General features: G+C 46.2%; 1 protein-coding gene across 1 annotated transcript; it reads right to left on the bottom strand.

Moving 5' to 3' along the window:
- Positions 1-998: 998 nt before the first annotated feature.
- Positions 999-18,555, bottom strand: LOC308351307 (caspase-1-like). The gene is made up of 10 exons (XM_080816863.1): positions 18,255-18,555; positions 17,013-17,276; positions 14,653-14,712; positions 9,187-9,296; positions 8,169-8,342; positions 6,834-7,068; positions 5,884-6,027; positions 4,620-4,729; positions 3,033-3,135; positions 999-1,120 (listed from the first exon to the last, which is right to left on the bottom strand). Exons 1-9 carry the CDS (start codon positions 18,259-18,261, stop codon positions 3,037-3,039), a joined length of 1,203 nt encoding a protein of 400 aa, XP_080672989.1. The 5' UTR covers positions 18,262-18,555; the 3' UTR covers positions 999-1,120; positions 3,033-3,036.
- Positions 18,556-19,665: the final 1,110 nt, after the last annotated feature.

Genomic DNA, 19,665 nt, shown 5'->3' with positions numbered 1-19,665 from the left:
AACACAGCACAATGGTTAATAACTCAGATTTCAGAGTAAGTCCAGTACTTTCACTTGCTAACTGTGTGACCTTGGACAGGTCATTTAAGCTCTAAATTATTTGTACAACGAGGATGTTGGTAGTAATTACAGGGCTGTTGTGAGGCTTAAATTAGTTACTTATACACAAAAATCCCTTTTAATAATTGAAATCTTTACAATAATCTTGACATTCAATTAACCTATATAAATTTTAACTATTATGTTTGTATTTGACATCTAGAGTATCCTTTTTTTTTTTTTTAATTTAGTTCAGCTATGTGCTAAAATGTCTATCCAGCATTCTCTGTGGACATGGTAGAAGTGGTGTATCTCCTTACATAGTAGTTCTAGCGGCCATGTAGCCAAAATTCCTCTACCAACACTCATCCTTCAGAAGAGTGGACATTATTCCTTCCACTGCTAACATTCCCTTGCATTTTCTGTGATGTTTCTAATTGTATTTGTATGTTTGTACAAATACCCTGAGTTTACGCCATCTTGGACAAAAGCCCAACTTGTTTTAGATGACAGTCAGGGGTTTGCTAAAGGATAAGATTTTCCTGAAATGTAGAAAGTGCAGAAGTCTGGGGGAAAAAATACTTAACGAGAAAAACGTAGAGCAGGAAGAGAAATACATGGGATTAATTTGCTGAACTCACAGTTTACTGAAGGGAAAAAAAAAAAAAAAAAGCTCCACCTATAATGTTGGCCAAGTAATAAATTAGAAAAATTCTTCTAGATCATTCTGTAGGTCCAGGGTCCGATAAGTATATGAGTGAGGAGCTGACCAATTTATAGTTCTTGTCTCTGGACAGGTACTGCCTCCCATCACCCTATTGCTAAGGTCAAGTCATGGCTGGTTATGTTCCCCCAGGAAGTGCACACACCCTATGAGCCATAAAGCTGGAAAATCCAGCTCACGTCTTCCACCTGATTTCCATTCAACCACCATTTTAACGGAAATCCCATTCTCTGCTAGAGGATGTAAAAGACAGTTCATTTGTTTTCTTTTTATTGAAATACAAAAGGTCACATGAGCATGCTTTGGTCAAGGTACTTTTCAAAGTTGGTCAAGACGGGCTGCACTGCCTGCGATGGCCTGAAGGAGAGAAGAAGAGCAGAATGTCAAGATGTCAAGACAGCAATCCCGGAGAGACCTCAGTCTGTCTCTTCTCACGATTCCATTCCCATCCTCTTCCGGGTGGCTTTTGCCACTTCCTTTGGCTTATAGTTGTGACTCTTGTCATCTACTCACCCAAAAGTACTCGAGGTGATCTTTGCAAAATCTCTGTTACTAGATTATGTCATTTCTTTTTTTTTTTTTTCTTTTTTAAAGATTTTACTTATTTGATAGAGAGAGAGAGAGATCACAAGTAGGCAGGAAGGCAGGTGGGGGGTGCGGGGGAAGCAGACTCCCTGCTGAGGAGAGAGCCCGATGCGGGGCTTGATCCCAGGACCCTGATATCATGACCTGAGCCGAAGGCAGAGGCTTAACCCAATGAGCCACCCAGGCCCCTGATTATGTCATTTCCGTACGTAAGAGCACTTGAAACGTCCTCTCTGTCTCACTCGGGATAAAACATTTAAAACCTTTACCATGTGACCACCAAGGTCCACGTGAACAGGCTTCCCACCACTTTTCTGAATTTGTCTCTACCATTTTCCCTGATCTCATTCTCCCCCAGGTTGCTGCCTCTTGGCCCTTCTGTAGACACATGAGGCCCATTTCTGCCTCAGGGTGTTTATACTTGCTGTTCCCTGAGCTGGGACACCTTTCCCCCAACGGGTACCACAAGGTCCCCTCCTCCCCCACCAGCCTGTCCATTCCTTGTTCTGACTGTACCATTTTATCACTTGAAGGAAATTTTGCCTAAATAATCTATCTGTAGCACGACATCAACCACCCTCTGGGGCTCTTCAACCTCCTTCATTTCTCTTAGCTCTTCTCCCTCTCAACGCAGGATCTGTTTCCTGTGTGGTTAGAGTCTGTATCCCCTCGGTCGAGCATGTTTCTCAGAGCAAGGACTCCACTTGTTTTGTCGCCTGGTATATTGCCAGCATCTGGATCAGGACCTGGACCGTAGTAGGTGCCGGATACATACGAGTCCCATAAATAAGCCAGTCCCTCCATGCAGTTCCCTTGGACTAGTTAGGCCTTAGCAGCTGTTACACTGAAGTATCTGGGCAACTGCGCCGGGACTGTGTCAGAAACCAACGGCGGGAGATGGCAGGGGCACATACTGAACTACTGAGATCAACCTCACGATAAAACAGAATTTAAGTGATGTTTCTGAGAGGCAGACTCGTAATTGCTTATAATGATATAAAGCGGCTGTGAGTCAGTGAAATAATTTGGGTCTAACCTTGATGTACCCATTCTAAAATATTTTGACCAAAAATAATAATAACAATAATACTACTACATGTGGCGGTGGGTGCTCAGAGGGTTTGTGAGCAGCGTGTACAGTTGCGAGAGCACACTCCGAGTGTGAGATCCACTCCGTGGGAGTGGTACGGAACCCGAGTCTGCCTCCACACAGGGTACCGTCTGGCAGCAGTCACTCAGAGAGGCAACGTGACATGTATGCACTCAGAGGACCAAAGTCCTGCTCTCTCCCTGCTCCTGTGTTTCCCGTGTTCTCAGGATCTGAGGCCATGTGTGGGAACTCGGCATGTGGGAGGGGTGGGCAAGGGAGGGAGGGAGAGAGATGAATGTAAGTCAGTGGAAACATGAGGACATTTCTATTTTGATAATTGCTACGCTGTGTCCTGCACAGTTCATTACTTCCTGACTTGGTTTCGCTCAACTAACCAACGGCTCTATTGTGGAGGTGGAGGTAGGATTCAGATGCACAGAAGTAGAGTAAAAAACAGCACCTAACCGCCAAACTACATCAACCAGGAACACTAATGGGACCAACTAAGCTGTCAGCTGCCATTTGGTCATTGGACCTCACCACCAATATTACTTTCCCATTTACTCCACCCGCCAACAGCTCTCGGCACTTAACGTTTTCAATTGCCAGGGAAGAGATAGAAAGGTCTTGTCAGAGAACTTCGTTCAATGGTGGGCATCTGGGCTTTGACATCTGGTTTTTCAAATGATTGTTGTACCTAAAAACAAAAAGAGGGGCTAGATGATGCCTCTTATGAATTCTCAGGAAAAATTTTCCACCATGAGCCAGGAAATTCCGGGAATTCAGGGTGCTCCTAGGGTTGATGGGGCCAGCCCCATGGACACTCAGACCCTTTGCCAGTGCTGCCCTACCTCTTAAAAGTGATACCCGGTGTCAGAATATGTCCTTTTTCTCAAACACTTTATGCCTAATCCAAGCCCTTTCAAACTCTGTTTCCTGTTTTCTGTTTGTGATCTTACAATTAGTTTTCCCCTGGGGTCGCTTCATGAGAACTGGATCTTGAGAATTCTCTACTTTCTACGTCCACCAGGGTTAACTCCTCAATTTAGTGAGACTCAAATCCCAGGATTTTGTTCTTAAGTCCAGAACACTGAGTAACTTTCATATCCCTGCCACCAGGCTGACTTGAAGTCTTTTGCCACGGGCTGATCAATGAGATCCGGCTGAACCTAGATCGATTATTTCTAGTCTTTCCTGGAAATGCCCTTCCGAGTGCAATGTCCAAATCCTACTCATCCAAAGGACTTAACTTGCTAAGTTCCTATTTAGAGACCCCAACTCATGTCATGCTGCTGTCTTCTCCAATTTACTCGTGGTATTGCCTTCTTCTTCCAGAAGAGTGTAACTGTTCTCTATGTTTTGATTGAAAACACAACCACAATTTTCCATGTTCTTAATAGCAATCCCTGTTCCCTAAAAAAGGGAGAACATCTATTTATTTATTCGAGCATTTATTCATTCAATGGATATTAATTCCTATGTGCCTGAATGTTGCATTTAGCAAATCCCCGCTTTCGTAAATTCACATTTGAGTGAGTAAATACAGATTAAAAAAAAAAATGAACCTATAAATACATATACTAAGTGCATGGAGGGAAGAGCCACGGAGGAAAGTAAACAGGGAAAGGGGGCGACTAAGGAGTGTCCAGAGCTGGGGAAGCAGCATCAGGTCTCCCCTTCTGGACCACCCCATTCACATGTCCTCAGACTTTTCTTTACAGATCCCATCACAATCCATAACCACACATTTGTTTGTTGGCCTACTTGTTCAGTGACCGTGTGTCTCACAAGCAATGTACCTGCTACAGAACCTTAAGGTCACACGTGTCCCCTTCACCCCTTTGTCACCAGGAGAGAGCCCACAAATATGCCAGCCAGTCCATATTTATTTAATAAAGTAAACAATGAAAATTAATGCAAATACCTCCCACTCTTTGGAACTTAAGAACTTATACCCCATGACAGACAAACTTATATTTTATATTATTTCCTTTATATTTTGATCTCTTGCTATAGTGAACTGGCATTTTTCTTTTTTTTTTTTCTAAATCAGGTTTTAAACACCTAGATGACAGGTACCAGGTCCCATTCCACTTGTGTTTGCCTGACCAGTTCCAACATTGTCACCTGACAAAGCCTTCCTGAACAGACAAATGACTAGAAGAGGAAAGACAAGCTTACCTTCTGAAATACTTCTATTAGGTGATAACACCAGGAGTATTTTTGGAAGCAAGTGATGAGTTGTGCAATGAAGAGAGATCCCTTTGTGACGTGTCTCCAGGATACGTTATCTATGAAGAGAGGAGGCGGTAAGCCTTGAGCTGTGGCCTTCACTCTTACTTTGTTTACAGTTTTTCTAAAGCATAGCTTGGTAGTTATCTCGGTATGTTTAGGAGAAGCAGCTATAACCCTACGTTAACTCATTTTTCCACAGACAGGAAGCAAATAGACAAACAAAAAGCTAGCAGAGGTTGAACTAGCAGGGCAGCCCATCAGAACTGCAAAAGAAGACCCAGGAGTCCTATTGTATTGTTAGGACTGACTGACCTTTAACTGTGTGCCCTCTGTTCATCCACTTGGCTTCCAAAAGAGGTCTGAGAAATAATTGGAATTATCCCAGCTTACAGAGGAAAGGCTAGAAGCTAGAAGACTGTCACCACGTTTACACAGGTGGCCATTTACAGACTAATTACCGTGCTGTCTTTCACAGTGTCATCAACAAAATAGGTGAACAGACCGAAAGGAAACTTTTGGAGGGGATGGATATGTTCATGGCATGGACTGTGGTGATAGCTTCACAGATATATTCTTATCTCCAAACTCATGAAGTCCTAGCAGATGTCAGTCATATTTCTGTAAAGTGGTTTAAAAAGACTGAAAATAAAAATTTGCAACTTAGAAACACCCAATTGTAAGGCTTCTTCACATGATTATGTAGAGGTCAAGAACTAAACACTGCTCTACTGTTAGTACATCAAATACGCCCCCAAGGTATCATTTTCTACTTGTTTTAAAGGGGGCGTCCACACTGGGCGGGGGTGTGTGGTGGAAGACTTGTGTGAGCATCTGAGAAAGGGCAGCCAGTCCCAGGATCCAGAAAAACTCTTCTCAAACTGTTGAATGGATTTAGTGGAAAAGGGAATCAGTCATTTGTTTTAAAGTGGTATATGGGAAAGGGGGTTCCTTGCATTAGGGTTGTTTTAATGTTTGGTGTACCTTTGATTCGAAAGCACAACCCTTATAATAAAAGTACGATCTTAGAAAGTAAGGGGAAAAAACAGAATCTTCGTCTCCATAGAACAGGTGAGACAAGATTTAAACGATAGCAACAACACTTAAAATTTGTCCCGGATCATTGCCGCGTGGAGCCTGTTTTGATTCTCTAAAGTCGTTCAGAGGTCGCCTCAGGCCCACCAATCCCTGTGTGCCCTGGAAAGACACGTACGTGGGGTCGAGGAGCAGAAAGCAACGAAGTCCTTCTCCACGTGGACCCTGTGGACGGCGTCACTCTCCAGGAGCAGAGGCTGATGGGAAATGCTGCCGGCAGAGGCCGCTTTCGAGTCACTGACCCAGGCTTCCCCAGGATTTTCTGTGGAGACATCAAATCTCTGCACACTGTGTGCCTCTCAGGATGACTAGAGCAATTGCCCACACCTGTGTTGTTAAGCAGTTATTCCAAGCAGTTAGACGCACTCACACGCACACGCACACGCACACGCACACGCAGCGCTCTGCCCTTCTCTAGGGTCCTTCAGCAACGTGCCAGTTAGCGCTGACAGCATCACAAAACTGGAAGGGCCCGTTTCCGAGGAAGACAACAGGAGTTGAAGCCTTATTTGCCTAATTCCAGAGAGCATAGTTACATTTTTTAAGCGAAGTTATGTTTGTCCCCCCCCCCCCCCAAACACTGCTCCACAAAGCAAAAGGGCAGTTGGAAGTCAGGAGAAAAGTTTTTTGTTTTGGGGGGTTTTTTTGGCTGTTGTTCTTCCCGCACCTTCCTACTCATTTCCCTTCCAATATGCCTGAGGATAAAAAGACGCCGCCAGTACATCATATGCTCACTTTCAAAGGAAATTCTTCTCAAGCCAGAGATTGTCAAAATGTAAAACGTTAACAAGGAAAGCCCTCATTAAGATCATTTTGTTCCAGGATTTGAATATTTGTGTTTAACTTCTATTTAGGAATGCTCGTGGTCTTCGTGAGTTGAGCAGAAATGTGTCCACTGATGGGACAGATGCTCCTGACACTAGCCCCCTAGGGCAAGTTTCCTGCTCATTCAGTCTAGTTTGTTTGCCCCGAATGGGGTCTAAGATCGTCTCCTCTAGAAGCAAAGCACACAGTACTGTTCTTGGCAGACACCGGCATGACCTCTGGGGTTTCCATCTTAGAACTCACCACCTCTGCAGGCCTGGATGATGATGACCTTGGGTTTGTCCCTGAGGTTGAGGCAGTTGATGTTATTGAAGATCTGGAAGATGGTGTCATAAGGCAGCACGTCTGGATTTTCCGGGCTGAACGCCGTCCCACAGATCCCGCTCAGGATGCCGTGAGACATGAGCACCAGGAACATGCTGTCCGAGGACTTGTGCTCTGGGCGGGAGGCGAAGGCCCGCAGCTCTGCCTCCATACCCTGGAAAAAACCACAAGATCTTACTTTGATAGGAGAAGCATTTCAGTTGGTCTCACCTCCTGCTTATCACAAGCAGCAGCCTAAGAATCGTCCAGAATGCCCCACTCACTATGCCTTCAGGCACTGCTTGCTCCAGGATGCGTTTTCTTTCTATAATGGAGCAGTGGGTAGAACTTTCCAGTCCTGGTGGCGATATATAAACTGTCCTCTTCGTACATTTTATGGTCACTTTTTGTCGCTTACATACTTTTTCCTTTCCATCTCTCATGACTTGATAGGAGCCTTGTGTCATAAATGCGTCCTACCGGTTCCCTCGTAAAACTGTTCCCGCCGTGCTTAGAATAAAATCAAACCTCTGATGTACAAGTACTCCTCTCTCACCGTGCCTCGTCTCCCCCAGGGTCCAGCCGCCCTGGTGTTTCTGTACGGCTCCCGTGTGGCTTCCCTTCAGATCCAGAACACAGGTCGTGCGGTTCCCCAGACTCATGGGTCCGCTTCCGTATTAACTCCCCGAAGAGCCCATCTAACATCAGGTTTGCTGGGATCCCCACTCACTAGTTTGCTCTCATGTTTCCTGGTTCTTTTTTCTCTTTACTTACTTTTAACTTTCTTTTCGCTCTTCCAGAGACGCACCAAATCTGTGACATGTTTTGCTTTGCTTACGGTACGATCACCCCCCGCACCAAGCAAGCCCAGAGCACTGGAGCTGGGAGCTGCCCATCTCGTTCACAGACCTTTGCCCAATGTCAGCAAGAGCCCCTGGGACACAGCTGGGGCTCGGCTCATACATGGTGAGTACACTCCCATGACATTTACATCACACTAGGATTTGCAGGGACTGTTGGGACGGACTCCTAATCATCCCGCTTTGGAAGTGAGGATTGTCTAGATACACATGCCAGCCACTTTGCCCAGTTATGGAACTGAGGATATTTAGAGCTCGAAAAAGACATAAATTTCTCCCTGTTTCTTACTTCCATGTCTTCAACACACAAACACACATAAGGATGTCAAGGTGTTTGCCTAACAGGCTAAAGCTAACATGTTCGTAGTAGGATGTGCGTTGAATATACACTTAGGGGCGGGTGAGGGGCCCTGACCTTAGCAGTGAGTTTCTGTTTCACGTCCACACCGTAGCCGAGGCCTTCCAGCAGATTCTTCATCCCTGCAATGTCAATTTCAGCCCCATTCCTGGGCGGAAGATGATCGAACTCTATATTGCATATGATGAGAGCCAGCCGAGTACGATCGTTTCTCCCCTTTATTGGGTAGATCTGCAGGAAACAGACATACGGTGAGTTTGATTTACCTCAGGCTCCTTTGAAACCCTCATCTGCCAGCCACTGTTACTGCGCTAAGGGCTCCTTGAGCCACCCAGTCCTCTATCCTGTACCCAAAGGCCCTGCTCTCCTATCTCTTTGTAATGGATTGAGTTGGCAGTAGCAAGAAGTGCAGGCGGGAGGTAAGTTCTCTTTTAAGAGCCCACGGCAGGACCCAGTGTAGAGCTGGGATGGTTCCTTAAGAATCTTCAGGAGCCTAGAATACTTCGCACCCTCTCCTCCTCTCTCTTCTCTGCCTAGTCAAGTCTTTCTTCACATTCAAGATTCAGATACAATTCTGTAGAAGCCAGGAGACGCTTGCCACTGGCTCCAGCTAAAAATGAATACACGAGTGGTCTTTTTTCCTTGGTAACATTATTATTTTGGTACTTTTTTTTTTTCTTAAAAACACATCAACATACAATGCTGTGCAGACTTTAATTATATTTTAGAAAATGCTTCATGTCTAGGCTTTTCAACGAGAATGCAAACAACCATTACTCAGCCATATTCTCTCATAAATACATTGCTTCGGTAATGACAGCTAAAGCTGTCCTAAATCACAAATAGATTCGAGAACAAATAAATGAACAAGATGAGACGTCTGCATTCTGTCGTGGGGCTGAAAGAGCATCGGAGTCTGTGTGAGGTCCACATGATTTCCTCCTTGCTCAGAGCATCTAAGGATAAGATTGCCACTGTCCCCACCCCCCAACTCTGCCATCAGTGTTTTAGGAAATCATGTGGTGGAAACAGTTGTTTCTCGCTTATTCTCGATGTCATGGACCGGGCACAGCACCTCTGCAGCCTTCTTCTTAGAGAGTTTCACGAATTCTTCATGAGGACAAAGCTTGAGCGTATTGGGGGGTTCTTCTGGCTCAGGTGGCCCAGGCATGGTGTCCCCAAAAGCTGCAGGATATAGCACGGATCATCAATTAGGATATCTGCCTTTGGGACCCAGTTTTCACTTAAGAATACTGACAGAGGAGGGAGATGATGGGAAGACCTTCCGGGGCGTAGGGGTCATCATTATGTCCAACTTCTAGTGTAAGGAGGTGTATTTTGAGTAGGAAGAACAGGAAGATTGTCAGTAGAGGAAGCAGATCCCCCTGAAAATGCAAGTGTAGGTTTCTGATAATTCTGAAGAAAATACCTTCATGATTGGGGATCAGATTTAGCCTTTCTGTATTCAGCAAAAGCAGTTTGATTTTTCCAGTGGTTTTACTCTGGGGTTCTCATTTGTCCAAGTGGAACTGCTATGGTCTCTGAGCAAGAACCGCCCGAGTTAAGATTTACTGGAGCGCTGTCCCCTAGCAAGGAGACTGAGCCACATGTGCCATTCAAAATTTGGTCATGTCCATGGTCAGAAACAAAAAAGAAACCAGTGAAATTAATTAATCGGGGTAATTAATTAATAGGATGCAAAATCACATCCTCTCAGCATGTGTTACTTGGTCGTGGCTCCAGCCCAGAGTCACCGGGTGTGGCTGGCAGCTCTGCTGTCGGAGAGAGTACGATCCTGAGTCCACTCCCACCTCACGTGGCACAGACAGACACCCACGCACGTGTGGAGCGGAATCTCCGACTGTGTGCACTCACGACCTTCGTGGAGGAGACAAGCCGCGGTGGCTCCTCACCCAGCTGTGAGGTCCGTGACTTAAAGGAGAGACTCTAGTAACCAGCCCTACGTCCAGGGTTGACCAGAGGGTTGTCTGTCAGGGACCCTAACGTACTCTGGGTGTCCTTGCCCCCAACGTGTGAACCAACCAGCACAGTTTTCAAGCTGTGTTTTCCAATGTGAGAAAATCCCTCCTACCATGTGGAGAAGTTTGTCTCTGACTCATCCTGACCTAATCCCTAGAGAAATGTAGGACTGTCAGACCCTGCTTGGCCTCCCTTAACTGAGATTGTGCAAGAAGCCTGGAAAGTCCTGAGCCCACCATTGGAGGAATGAGGAAGAGGACTTCATAGAACTGAGCAGTTTGCCAAGAGCTAATGTAACAAGGGGTTTGTCCATGAAAGGAATTAACTTTTGTGTTCAGTGACACAAGCCATCCAAGAAGTCCTCTGATTTTCTTTTACTTAAATGACAAAAGCAATGTTATCTTGTATAAAATTTTTAGTTTTCATATTTTACATTTTTTTCTTATTTCATTCATTTGTTTCCATTAGTTTTTAAATCACATTTTTGTGATAAATGTCTTTCTACACTGAATGATAAAAACCCAACCTCTGTAGATATAGCAGATTGTAAGTCCTTAAGGAAGCTAGATGTTCTGAACATTTCTTAAACAGAGACATATGCTCTCCCTTTGTATTCCAGAAGATTCCACCAATGTGAGGTCATCCAGGGTCCTGGGCTAGTCTCTGGTCAAAGGGTACGTTTTCCCAGCAGAAGTCACTTCTGTCTCCAGGATTGGTGAACATCCTAATTAATAAGCATCAGTTCCTAATGACCATCTTGTATCTGGGTACAGATACTGTGTTTGCAGATAAAATTGGGGATTAGATAGGATTTCTATCTCACATTTAGTAGTAAAGTTAGCGTGAAAATGAGTCCCTCTGTTACAACATAATAAGTGCTATAGTGCAGCCTGCTGCCCAAAGGGGGTTCCATTCGCCTGGAGGTACACAGAAAGAAGTGAGAGAATTCGGAGTTCAGATAAAAATGTTAACTTTCTTCTCTATTACTTAATGAAATGCTCAAGAAACCCCTTAAAGTGATAACAAAAAGGAAGAGACTGGTGCAACGTAAGACAAAGCCATCTCTCTTGGCCAGTTGGCATCCAAATAGCTATTCCTCAGACTAACAGTGCCCGTTGCATCGTATGTACATATATGAGTCTGTTAAATGAAATGAATCAGAATGATATCCGTGTCCAGGAGGCCTGGCCAAGGTCTTTCCATACGTCAGTAGCCCCGCTCACGCAGCTCCCCCGCCTTCGGGTGCCGCCTCAGACTCTGCCGATAGTCTGAACTTCTCAGTTTGATGTTCATGGTGGTTCCTGGGGGCTCCAGATTATTCGAAGCTCCTATGATTCAGTTTCAATTCCCATTTGCTGAGTGATCTCTGATTTTTTTTTTTTATCAAAATTGTCTCCATTCCATCCCCGATTTAAGAGGAAATGATAAGCCTGCATAAGGACCAGCTCACATATTAATGAGAACAGAGCCGTGGTCATCATATTGGAGATCTGTCCAACCAGCACGTGTGTCCTGGTGGACAGAGCACCCCTTCCCCCATGAGGGACTCGTTGAAAAAGCCTATTTGCTATAGTGAGATTGCTAGAGTTTTCTATTGCCTTTTGTTTATTATTGCTTATTATTATAGTTATTATTATTGATCAACTCTGAGATTTCGGGGCTAGGGTTTGAGCTTAACCTCCATAGTGGATCAAGTCTGTCGCTGGTGAACTTGGGTTAGAGGCTATTTAGGTTCTAGTAATTATTTACAATTCAGTCTAGGTCAGAAGCCTTCAAGAGTTTTAATAGATTGGGCACTTGACAGCTGTTCTCCTGATCGTGTTTTTGTGACACACGGGAATGAGTAAGCACTAGAAAGATCTAAACAATAGAAGTGAAGTAATACTTGTGAGACCTAAGATTTCCTGGATGCCTGTTCTTTATGTGTCATGTTCATCCTGTGTTTCTTCCCGGCCTCCGGTGTGGTCTGCACTCTGCCGAGAGCTACTCTTCCCTCATGAAGAAAACACTTGTGCTCTAGATAGAGAGACTTGCTTGCTTATCATCCCGTCCACCGAGATAGAAAGGGGCTAGAAGCAGAACAGATCTGATGGGGGGAATCAAGGGTTTAACTCTGTAGACGTTAGTTTGTGAAGTCAGTGGAGTTTTTAGCTGGAAACGTTGGTTGTACGGCTAGAGTTAAGTGTGTCTGGAGCTCAGAGGAGAGCTCTGGACGAGGCTACTGTCTACGTAGTTGTCCGCTGTGCCTGCCATGATGTCCCTAGCCTGTGAAAAAGTTACCAGAACTGTCACTACGTCACAGATGCTGAGACTGATGCCTAGGGAGATGAAGAAGCTGGAATGAAATCATGGAGTGTCTACAGGGGCAGAACCTGGGTTCATGTGCAGGTATCCTTTACTCCCCAGAGTCCACAATCAGCTCTTCTATAAGCAACGGAAGCACAGGGACCTAACTTCCTAGCTAACTGGGAAGTGGGTCCCCTCCCACAAAAGGCCAGGTGGCCTCTCAGAGGATGATGACCAGTTTAGTAAAAATTATGTTAGTAATGGAAAGATGGCGGGATTATGGAGGACCCTGGAGGGGCCTTGGACTTAAGTAGAATCTGGAAAGTTTGAGACACCCATAATTAAGTGATTTCAGTTTACCTTTTACACTGGTGGAATATTTGTCCATGTTAATGAAAGTTTGGACAAGGGCTTGACCTGCCTCCTGCCGTTTCTGTCACACAGAGTTCAGAAAGACCCAAGGCTTGTCTTCAGGTTTAGCATCATAAATTTTTTTTCTTTTCTGCTTTCTCCAATTTCAGAACATCTTTTTCCAACAAGCCATGCAAAACACCAGTAATGAGTTCTCTGCCCATAGTTTCCAAAATCTTAAATGGGTTTTTGTTGTGTTTGTCTTCTGTCAGAAATACAAACACTCTTTCAACTATAGACACAACTTAAAGAGTTTTGCCCTGTCTCTAGAAAGTTCTGCACGATGGGAAATACCCTTGCAAAGGCCTCTGACTGTTTCGCCATTTGCCCCATGAAGTACATTTTCTTTCATCATCTCCATTGAGTTCTCTGGACCCATCAAATTCACACTGGGCCATGTTTAATGATTCATCCCCACTGAAGATTTCTGGGAGGAGCTTCTCATCTTTCTTCTGTGACACTGGGCCTAATACTAACTTCCTGGCCACCTACTGCTTTCATATTTCTCTTTCTCACGGTGATGATGATCCTTTTGTAATAGATGCTCCAAGGAAAGGCCATGTTATTGCCTAAAACTGTACATTTTTTCCACTAGATGCTAGGATCTTTTCTTTCTTTTATATTGAATCTCCTTGGTAAAAGCACAATGTCTTTGAGTCCTTATCTTTGTACCCACATCTCATTCCCACATCTTTGTGCTTAAAATACTTATAAACACATATATGCTTGCTGAATGTATAAATTAATGAATAAATGAATGAACGTATCTAGAGTTCTAATATTTTAAGATCTTATCTCAATAAGAATTCTTAATTGAAAAATCATCTGGTGACTAATCTTTCAGTAAGGTAGAATAACTTAACACCAGGTTAACTTACTACTGTTTGGGATCATCTTAGCTGATATGGTTGTGTGTAGTATCATTTCCATCCCCAAATTTTTGACTAGCTTTAATTTGATGGTAGAAATCCTTAAATACCTATTCTTTGTGTTTCATGTATTTTTTGGGATCAGTAAAAGCAGGAACCTTGTTTGTCTTATTCATTCCTCTCTAAACAGTCCATAGAGCAAGATCTATAACACAGTTGACGTATGTCAGATGTTTTTCTCATGGCCCAGCCTACTAGCAATTTTGATGAAATTAAGCACTGAAATAGTATTTTAACAAACATTTATTGCATGCACACTGAGTCAACTACGGTGATGGGATCTTACCTACAAATAAATCAGATGTGTCTAATTTCCTCATAAAGTTTAAAGTCCAGTGCAAGAAAAGGATAGATTTAATTCTTTAATGACAAGAAAAACATAGTAAGAGTTACAGCTGAAGAACCACAGGCCACTGTGAGAACTGGGATTCTGAAATAGAGTAGCAGAAATCGAAGTGGAGGGCAGAGTCTGGAGTTAAGAGAGGGATCTGTAAGCTTGGCCATGCTTGAATGTTGGAAGTAAGGAAGAAGAAAACCCAAGCTATTTCAGGTTTCTGGTCTGAATAACTGGATGATAGTGGTGCCGTTAACTAGGACAGGGGAAACTGAAGGGGAAGCAAGAGAAGGGAAGGACGATAAGCTTAGCTCCCGGAGGGAACCATGAGTGCCTGTGTTCAGTAGGCACTAGAAGAGTCAACTGTGGGGTTCCAACGGGTAGTCAGGTTTGGAATACATTTAGATTTGGGTGTATGAATGTGGTAGTAAACTACAGGGATGGCTTCTGCTAAAGCAGGGATTAAGAAGAGAGAAAGGCCTGGAATCAATCCATGAGAGTAACCCATCACCCTCTCACCCTGGGGTCATCCCATGAACCTAGAATTAATGTCAAGAAAGATGAGGTTCAGAAAAAGTTCTTGCTTGGAAAATACCATTACCTGGTGAAGAAAGAGTTGCTACTTGAGAGTCTGAGTTAAGCTGGTTTCCAGATGGCGCACCTGAGGAAAGATTCAGAACATAGAAATGGTGGCTTATCGTCTCTGGAGAATCTTGCCTGATGTGTTGGACCCTCCCTAGGGAACCCACCTTCTGCAGGCCTGCCTCCTAGAACCACACCGGTCACTGAGAAGCCAGAACTTTCCCCCGATGCAGAACAAAGGAGTGTCTGCAGTGACTCTCCATTTCTGCTTTCTAAGATGAAGGGGTATTGAGAGAGCATCCGAGGGAGAATCAAGAGGTCTCTTAATTCTCCTGTCTCAAGATGGCTCCTGGCGTGACCACTGCTGCCCGACAGGGGCGTGCCATGTTGAGGGTTTAACTCAGAGCTGGCCTGGACTTGGGAGAGAAAATGAAAAAGAACAGGCATGTGCCCATGGACACTCAGCTTTGCAAAGGCTTATCACAGCAGAAAATGAGGATGAGGTGACCCTTGGCTGACCCTCAGTCGGTGAAGTTTGTTTCCCAAGTGTCACTGAACAGGAAGGTGGTCAAGCCAGGATACCCGTGCAAACTGTCCTCATCATCATCTGCGGGCTTCTGATCAGTTCGCTACTCCTCCCGCCCACCAGGGCCACCGTCTGGGGACGCATGTGCCGGGATCCCTGAATATCACCTCCATAATCTGCATCCGTCCTACTAGGTAACAGAAGCCATCGTTGGAGGAGGAAAACAGGGGGAAGCTGCAATTACAGTGTTTGGTTGCATAAAATCACCAAACCTGTTCATTGATCCTCTCGGGTCACTTTTATGATTGTCAATTTTAAGGACAAGAATTGAATTTAAATTTGTTGAAGGTCTTATGAGGATCTCAGTATGACAGCACCCACCCGAGAAGCTTACTCCAGAAACTTTCAGAATTGGCATAAGCTAGCACATGAGAAATGCCCCCCGATCTTCATTTGGTAGTACTTATTGAAGACAGGATTTCCATAGACAAAATATGGTCCATTTCCCTGCTCTGAATGGACGGGAGTCGAAGGGTCGAGGCCAAGGCAGCACACTACGGTTTCTCCCATCCTTCCCCGCTAGACCGCAGAGTCATTAAGCGTCAGTGACTGCCAGAACATTCTCTGGGGGAGGCCTTCTTACGGCAACAGGAAGTAGGTCTTCTTACATCAAGAACTTTCTTTTAGAAAGGTCTCTCCCATTAAAGTGCATCCAAATATTCTATCCCATTGTCACAGCCTGTGGACCTACAACAGTTGGCCGGCAGATGAGGGAGAGATGAAGCCATGACGACCCTGACCGGGGAGGCATCATGTGACGTCGTCACATGGACCCCAGGCTACAGTGTCCCAGTGGGTTGGACAAGCGCCTCCAGGACTGTGCAGGGAGAGGAACGGGGGCAGGGTGAGCTCTCTGGCTGTTGTGAAAGTATTCTAGACCCTGACCATTATTCACTGGTTGTCTTTAATTTGGGGGGATTTGTTAAATGAACAAGCTACTGAAAGAAACATGAGAAACTCATCATCCATCCGTGGATGTTTGCTATGTCACCTGGAAGGCGGAGCCCTCAACCAATCCCCAGGAAAAAGGGCTTCTCGTTTTCAAAGAACATCGCTTTCTAAATGGCATTGGCAAGTGCCAAAGAGACCAGGGGCTGGACTCTACTGGAGTGTGGAGGGACTAAGTGACCACAGAAGGGGCCGTTCCCCTGGTCTCGGGCTCTTAGAAGGACTGGAGGTCAGGGGCTGGGCCTCATAGAACGTTCTGAAGCCCAGAGCCACACTAGTGGACACTCCTACTCAGAGGAATATGTGAGGAGGTAAGTGGAAGGAAGTGTCCACTTAAAATCCTTACTTTCCTATAGGCCCTGAATTTATTCCCAGGGCTCCACCGTTCCTGAAGTATATTTTGTTCCTCCTGGACAGCCAGATTTTGGAGAGATGTTAGAAAAAGTAGCCGAGTCTTTACGTGAGATGACTACAAAAGTTCCCAGGTAGCCCCGGACTTTAACAAGAGAGAGAGACTGAGAGAGAGAGAGAGAGAGAGAGAGACTGAGTTGGTGCTTCGCCAGGGTGACTGGAGAATCGAGTACGGAGCTTCTCAGACCGACTCATGAAGTCCCACAGAGGAGCCGCGGTGCACTCAGAACGGGAGAAGAGCTTCCATCAGAAGAAGGCTCCTGAGGTCAAAAGCCCAGGAGCGAAAAGGAAGCAGAACACTTGCCATCTGGGCACTGATACAGAAACGGGGCCCTGCGGCCAGGAACCGGGACGTTGTCTGCAAACTAACCTGAGCGAGGAAGAAATCAAACGTTGGGCACAAGGACACGGGCCCCCCGGGCACTGACCCTTACCTGAGAGCCCCAGCTTCTCTGCGAGGAAAGAATCCTCCGTGCAAACAAAAGCGATAAGAATCTGGCACGCCTGTGGCCCCTTCCGAGTGACGGAGTCGATCAGAGCCCGGGCCTTGTCCATCGCGGTAGCGTTCTCACATCGCACTCTCTCCATCTCCTCCTGGTTCAGCACTTTTTTGTCTAAGAGCTCATCCAGCAAGCCGTTGAGGGTCCCGGGGCTCACGGAGCTGACAAACAGCCTCCGTCTGTCCTTCAGGATCTTGTCTACACGAAGCACAAGGGTTCCTCAAGTCATGAAAACAGTCTCCTTCCCCTCATGTCAGCACCAAGGAGTAGCCTGCTTTAGGTTCGATTGGAAAGACGTCCCTCCCCCCAAGCCCTGAAGACCCCCGTGTCTCTCACTGCCCCCTCAGCACTGACCCTGGTCACTCACTGAGCAGCCTGAGGACAGAGGTCCTCTCCGGCCACTCGCATCCGAAAACCTGGACTGGTCCCCACGTGCCCCACCTGCCTCAACTCCACACGAGAAAATAATGAAGTTAGGGGCGCCTGGGTGGCTCAGTCATTAAGCCTCTGCCTTCGGCTCAGGTCAGGGTCCTGGGATCGAGCCCCGCATCGGTCTCCCTGCTCAGCGGAGAGCCTGCTTCTCCCTCTTCCCGCTTCACCTGCTTATGTCCCTCTCTTGCTCTGTCTCTCTCTGTCTAATAAATAAATAAAATCTTTTTTTAAAGAGTTTATTTATTTACTTGACAAACAGAGATCACAAGTAGGCAGAGAGGCAGGAAGAGACAGAGGGGGAACCAGGCTCCCCGCGGAGCAGAGAGCCCGATGCGGGGCTCGATCCCAGGACCCTGGGACCATGACCTGAGCCGAAGGCAGAGGCTTTAACCCACTGAGCCACCCAGGGGCCCCAATAAATAAAATCTTTAAAAAAAAATGCAAGTGATGTCCTATTTCCTTTCCCAGGCCACTTCTATACCCTCTGTCACCCCAGAGCCTTTGACATTCAGCTAGGACCGCAGAGCAGACCCAGGATGCCAGTGGAGCCCCCCGGTTCCCTCCTGGCCCTGGCCTTGCCTTTCTTCCAGCTGTAGGGAGTCTCCGGGCCCTCCTTTTGCCCTCCCGCCTGCCCCCCAGCAGCCGCCACCCTCTGTTGTGCCCCCTGGAACAGTCCCAGAGACCTAAAGACCAGTTGGGCCCCTGTTCCCCCAGACGTGCCCTTTCAGCCCGCGGGACGCTCACCAGCCATGGCTCTTCTCTCTCAGCCTCGATGCATCTGAAACTGAAAGCTCACCCACCTTCCCTTTGAGCAGGGTGTGTGCGCTCGTTGAGAAATACCCAGGGCTCCCGCACAGACTTCCTGTTTTGTTTCCCGCCCCCACAAAAAACAGTTCCCTGAAACCCAGCCTGCGTGGACATGGAGGAGAGTATCTTTGGGGGAATTTCTTTCCCCGGCATGCCGGTGAGGTCAGAGAAGGAGGGGAGCGGGGCTGGGAGAAAAACTGAAAAGTGCACTTAGAGTTTGACTCACAGTGCTGTCCCCACCCCCCACCCCCCCTCCTCCCCCCCCCCTGCCCTGTTCCTCTGGCAGGAGGATGTGTGATCTGGGAGAGTCACCCCTCCTCTGGCAGCTTAGTCCCTGCAGGCTGTTTGCACGAAATACCATGGAGGGATGCTTCCGAAGGAGAGGGATTGATTTCTCAGGGCTCTGGAGGCTGGAAGTGCGCGCTCAGGGGCCGGCCAGGCCAGCGGGGCTGTGTGTGCGCCACGCTGGGGGTCACAGGCTGCTGACTGCCCGCCCACCCCGTCCTCACTTTGCAGAAAAGGCAAAGGGTCTGTCTGGAGCCTCTCTTGGAAGGGCTCTGCCTTCATGACCTCATCAGCTTCCAAAGACCCCAGCTCCTCCTACCATCACCTTGGTCATCAGGTTTGCAGCACACGGATTCTGGGGGGGAGGGGGGAGCACAAACTTTCAGTCTGAAGCGTTTGGAGGAGCTGGACACCTGCGTCCTGGGCCCCAACCTGCAGATACGGTGACGTTCCTACGGAGCCCTGTTGCTTTTAGGCGTGGAAGCTGTTGGCCCCAGAATTAAAGTTTTCTTTCCTATTGCCCTCCCACGGCAGATGGCTCTGTTTTTAGGGACACCACAGAGACCACACTTCAGGCTCTGGACTCGGAACACCTGACAGAGCGGTTTAAATATCCATTCCTTCTATTGCCTTATTATTGTGAGAGAATAAGTACCCAGAGTTACTAAAATATCCTCTGTGTGGATGTGTGTGGATGTGTGGCTTTGTGCACATGTGTGAAATATGTAAATTAAATATTCATAGCGGCGGTACTGTTGTTCTAAAACTCTTGTATAATTAAAAACAAACTTGCCTTTTGACGTGAGTCACTAGCTTAGCTCCTGCATTCCGGGCTCAGTGTTAGGTTTCTATTAATTAGAATAAAATTCACTGTGCAGATTCTAATCTGAGCTTTTTCTCAGCACGCTTTGATTTTACTTTACTTCTTAGAGCACTTGGGGGTGCAGGGAAGGTTCCAGGAAAGGAGCAGAAATGGCAGGTTCTTTGCTTCCCTGTCACTTTTTTTTTTTTAATTTTTAAAAAAGGACAGTTTTCTTTTCTTCTCCTTCTTCTTTTTTTTTTT

This window comes from Martes martes, assembly GCF_963455335.1.
Source record: "Martes martes genome assembly, chromosome: 10".
Classification (NCBI taxonomy): Eukaryota; Metazoa; Chordata; class Mammalia; order Carnivora; family Mustelidae; genus Martes; species Martes martes.
The sequence above is the reverse complement of the archived record's forward strand: the minus strand, read 5'-3'. Positions and strand labels throughout refer to the sequence as shown.

What these genes read in the sequence shown, in the direction of transcription:
- LOC308351307 (XM_080816863.1), bottom strand. An exon ending in AACAGAAACTCACTGCTAAG is followed by an intron (nt 7,069 to 8,168) that starts GTCAGGGCCCCT and finishes GGTTTTTTCCAG; the next exon opens with GGTATGGAGGCAGAGCTGCG. An exon ending in TAATAGAAGTATTTCAGAAG is followed by an intron (nt 3,136 to 4,619) that starts GTAAGCTTGTCT and finishes TTTTGTTTTTAG; the next exon opens with GTACAACAATCATTTGAAAA.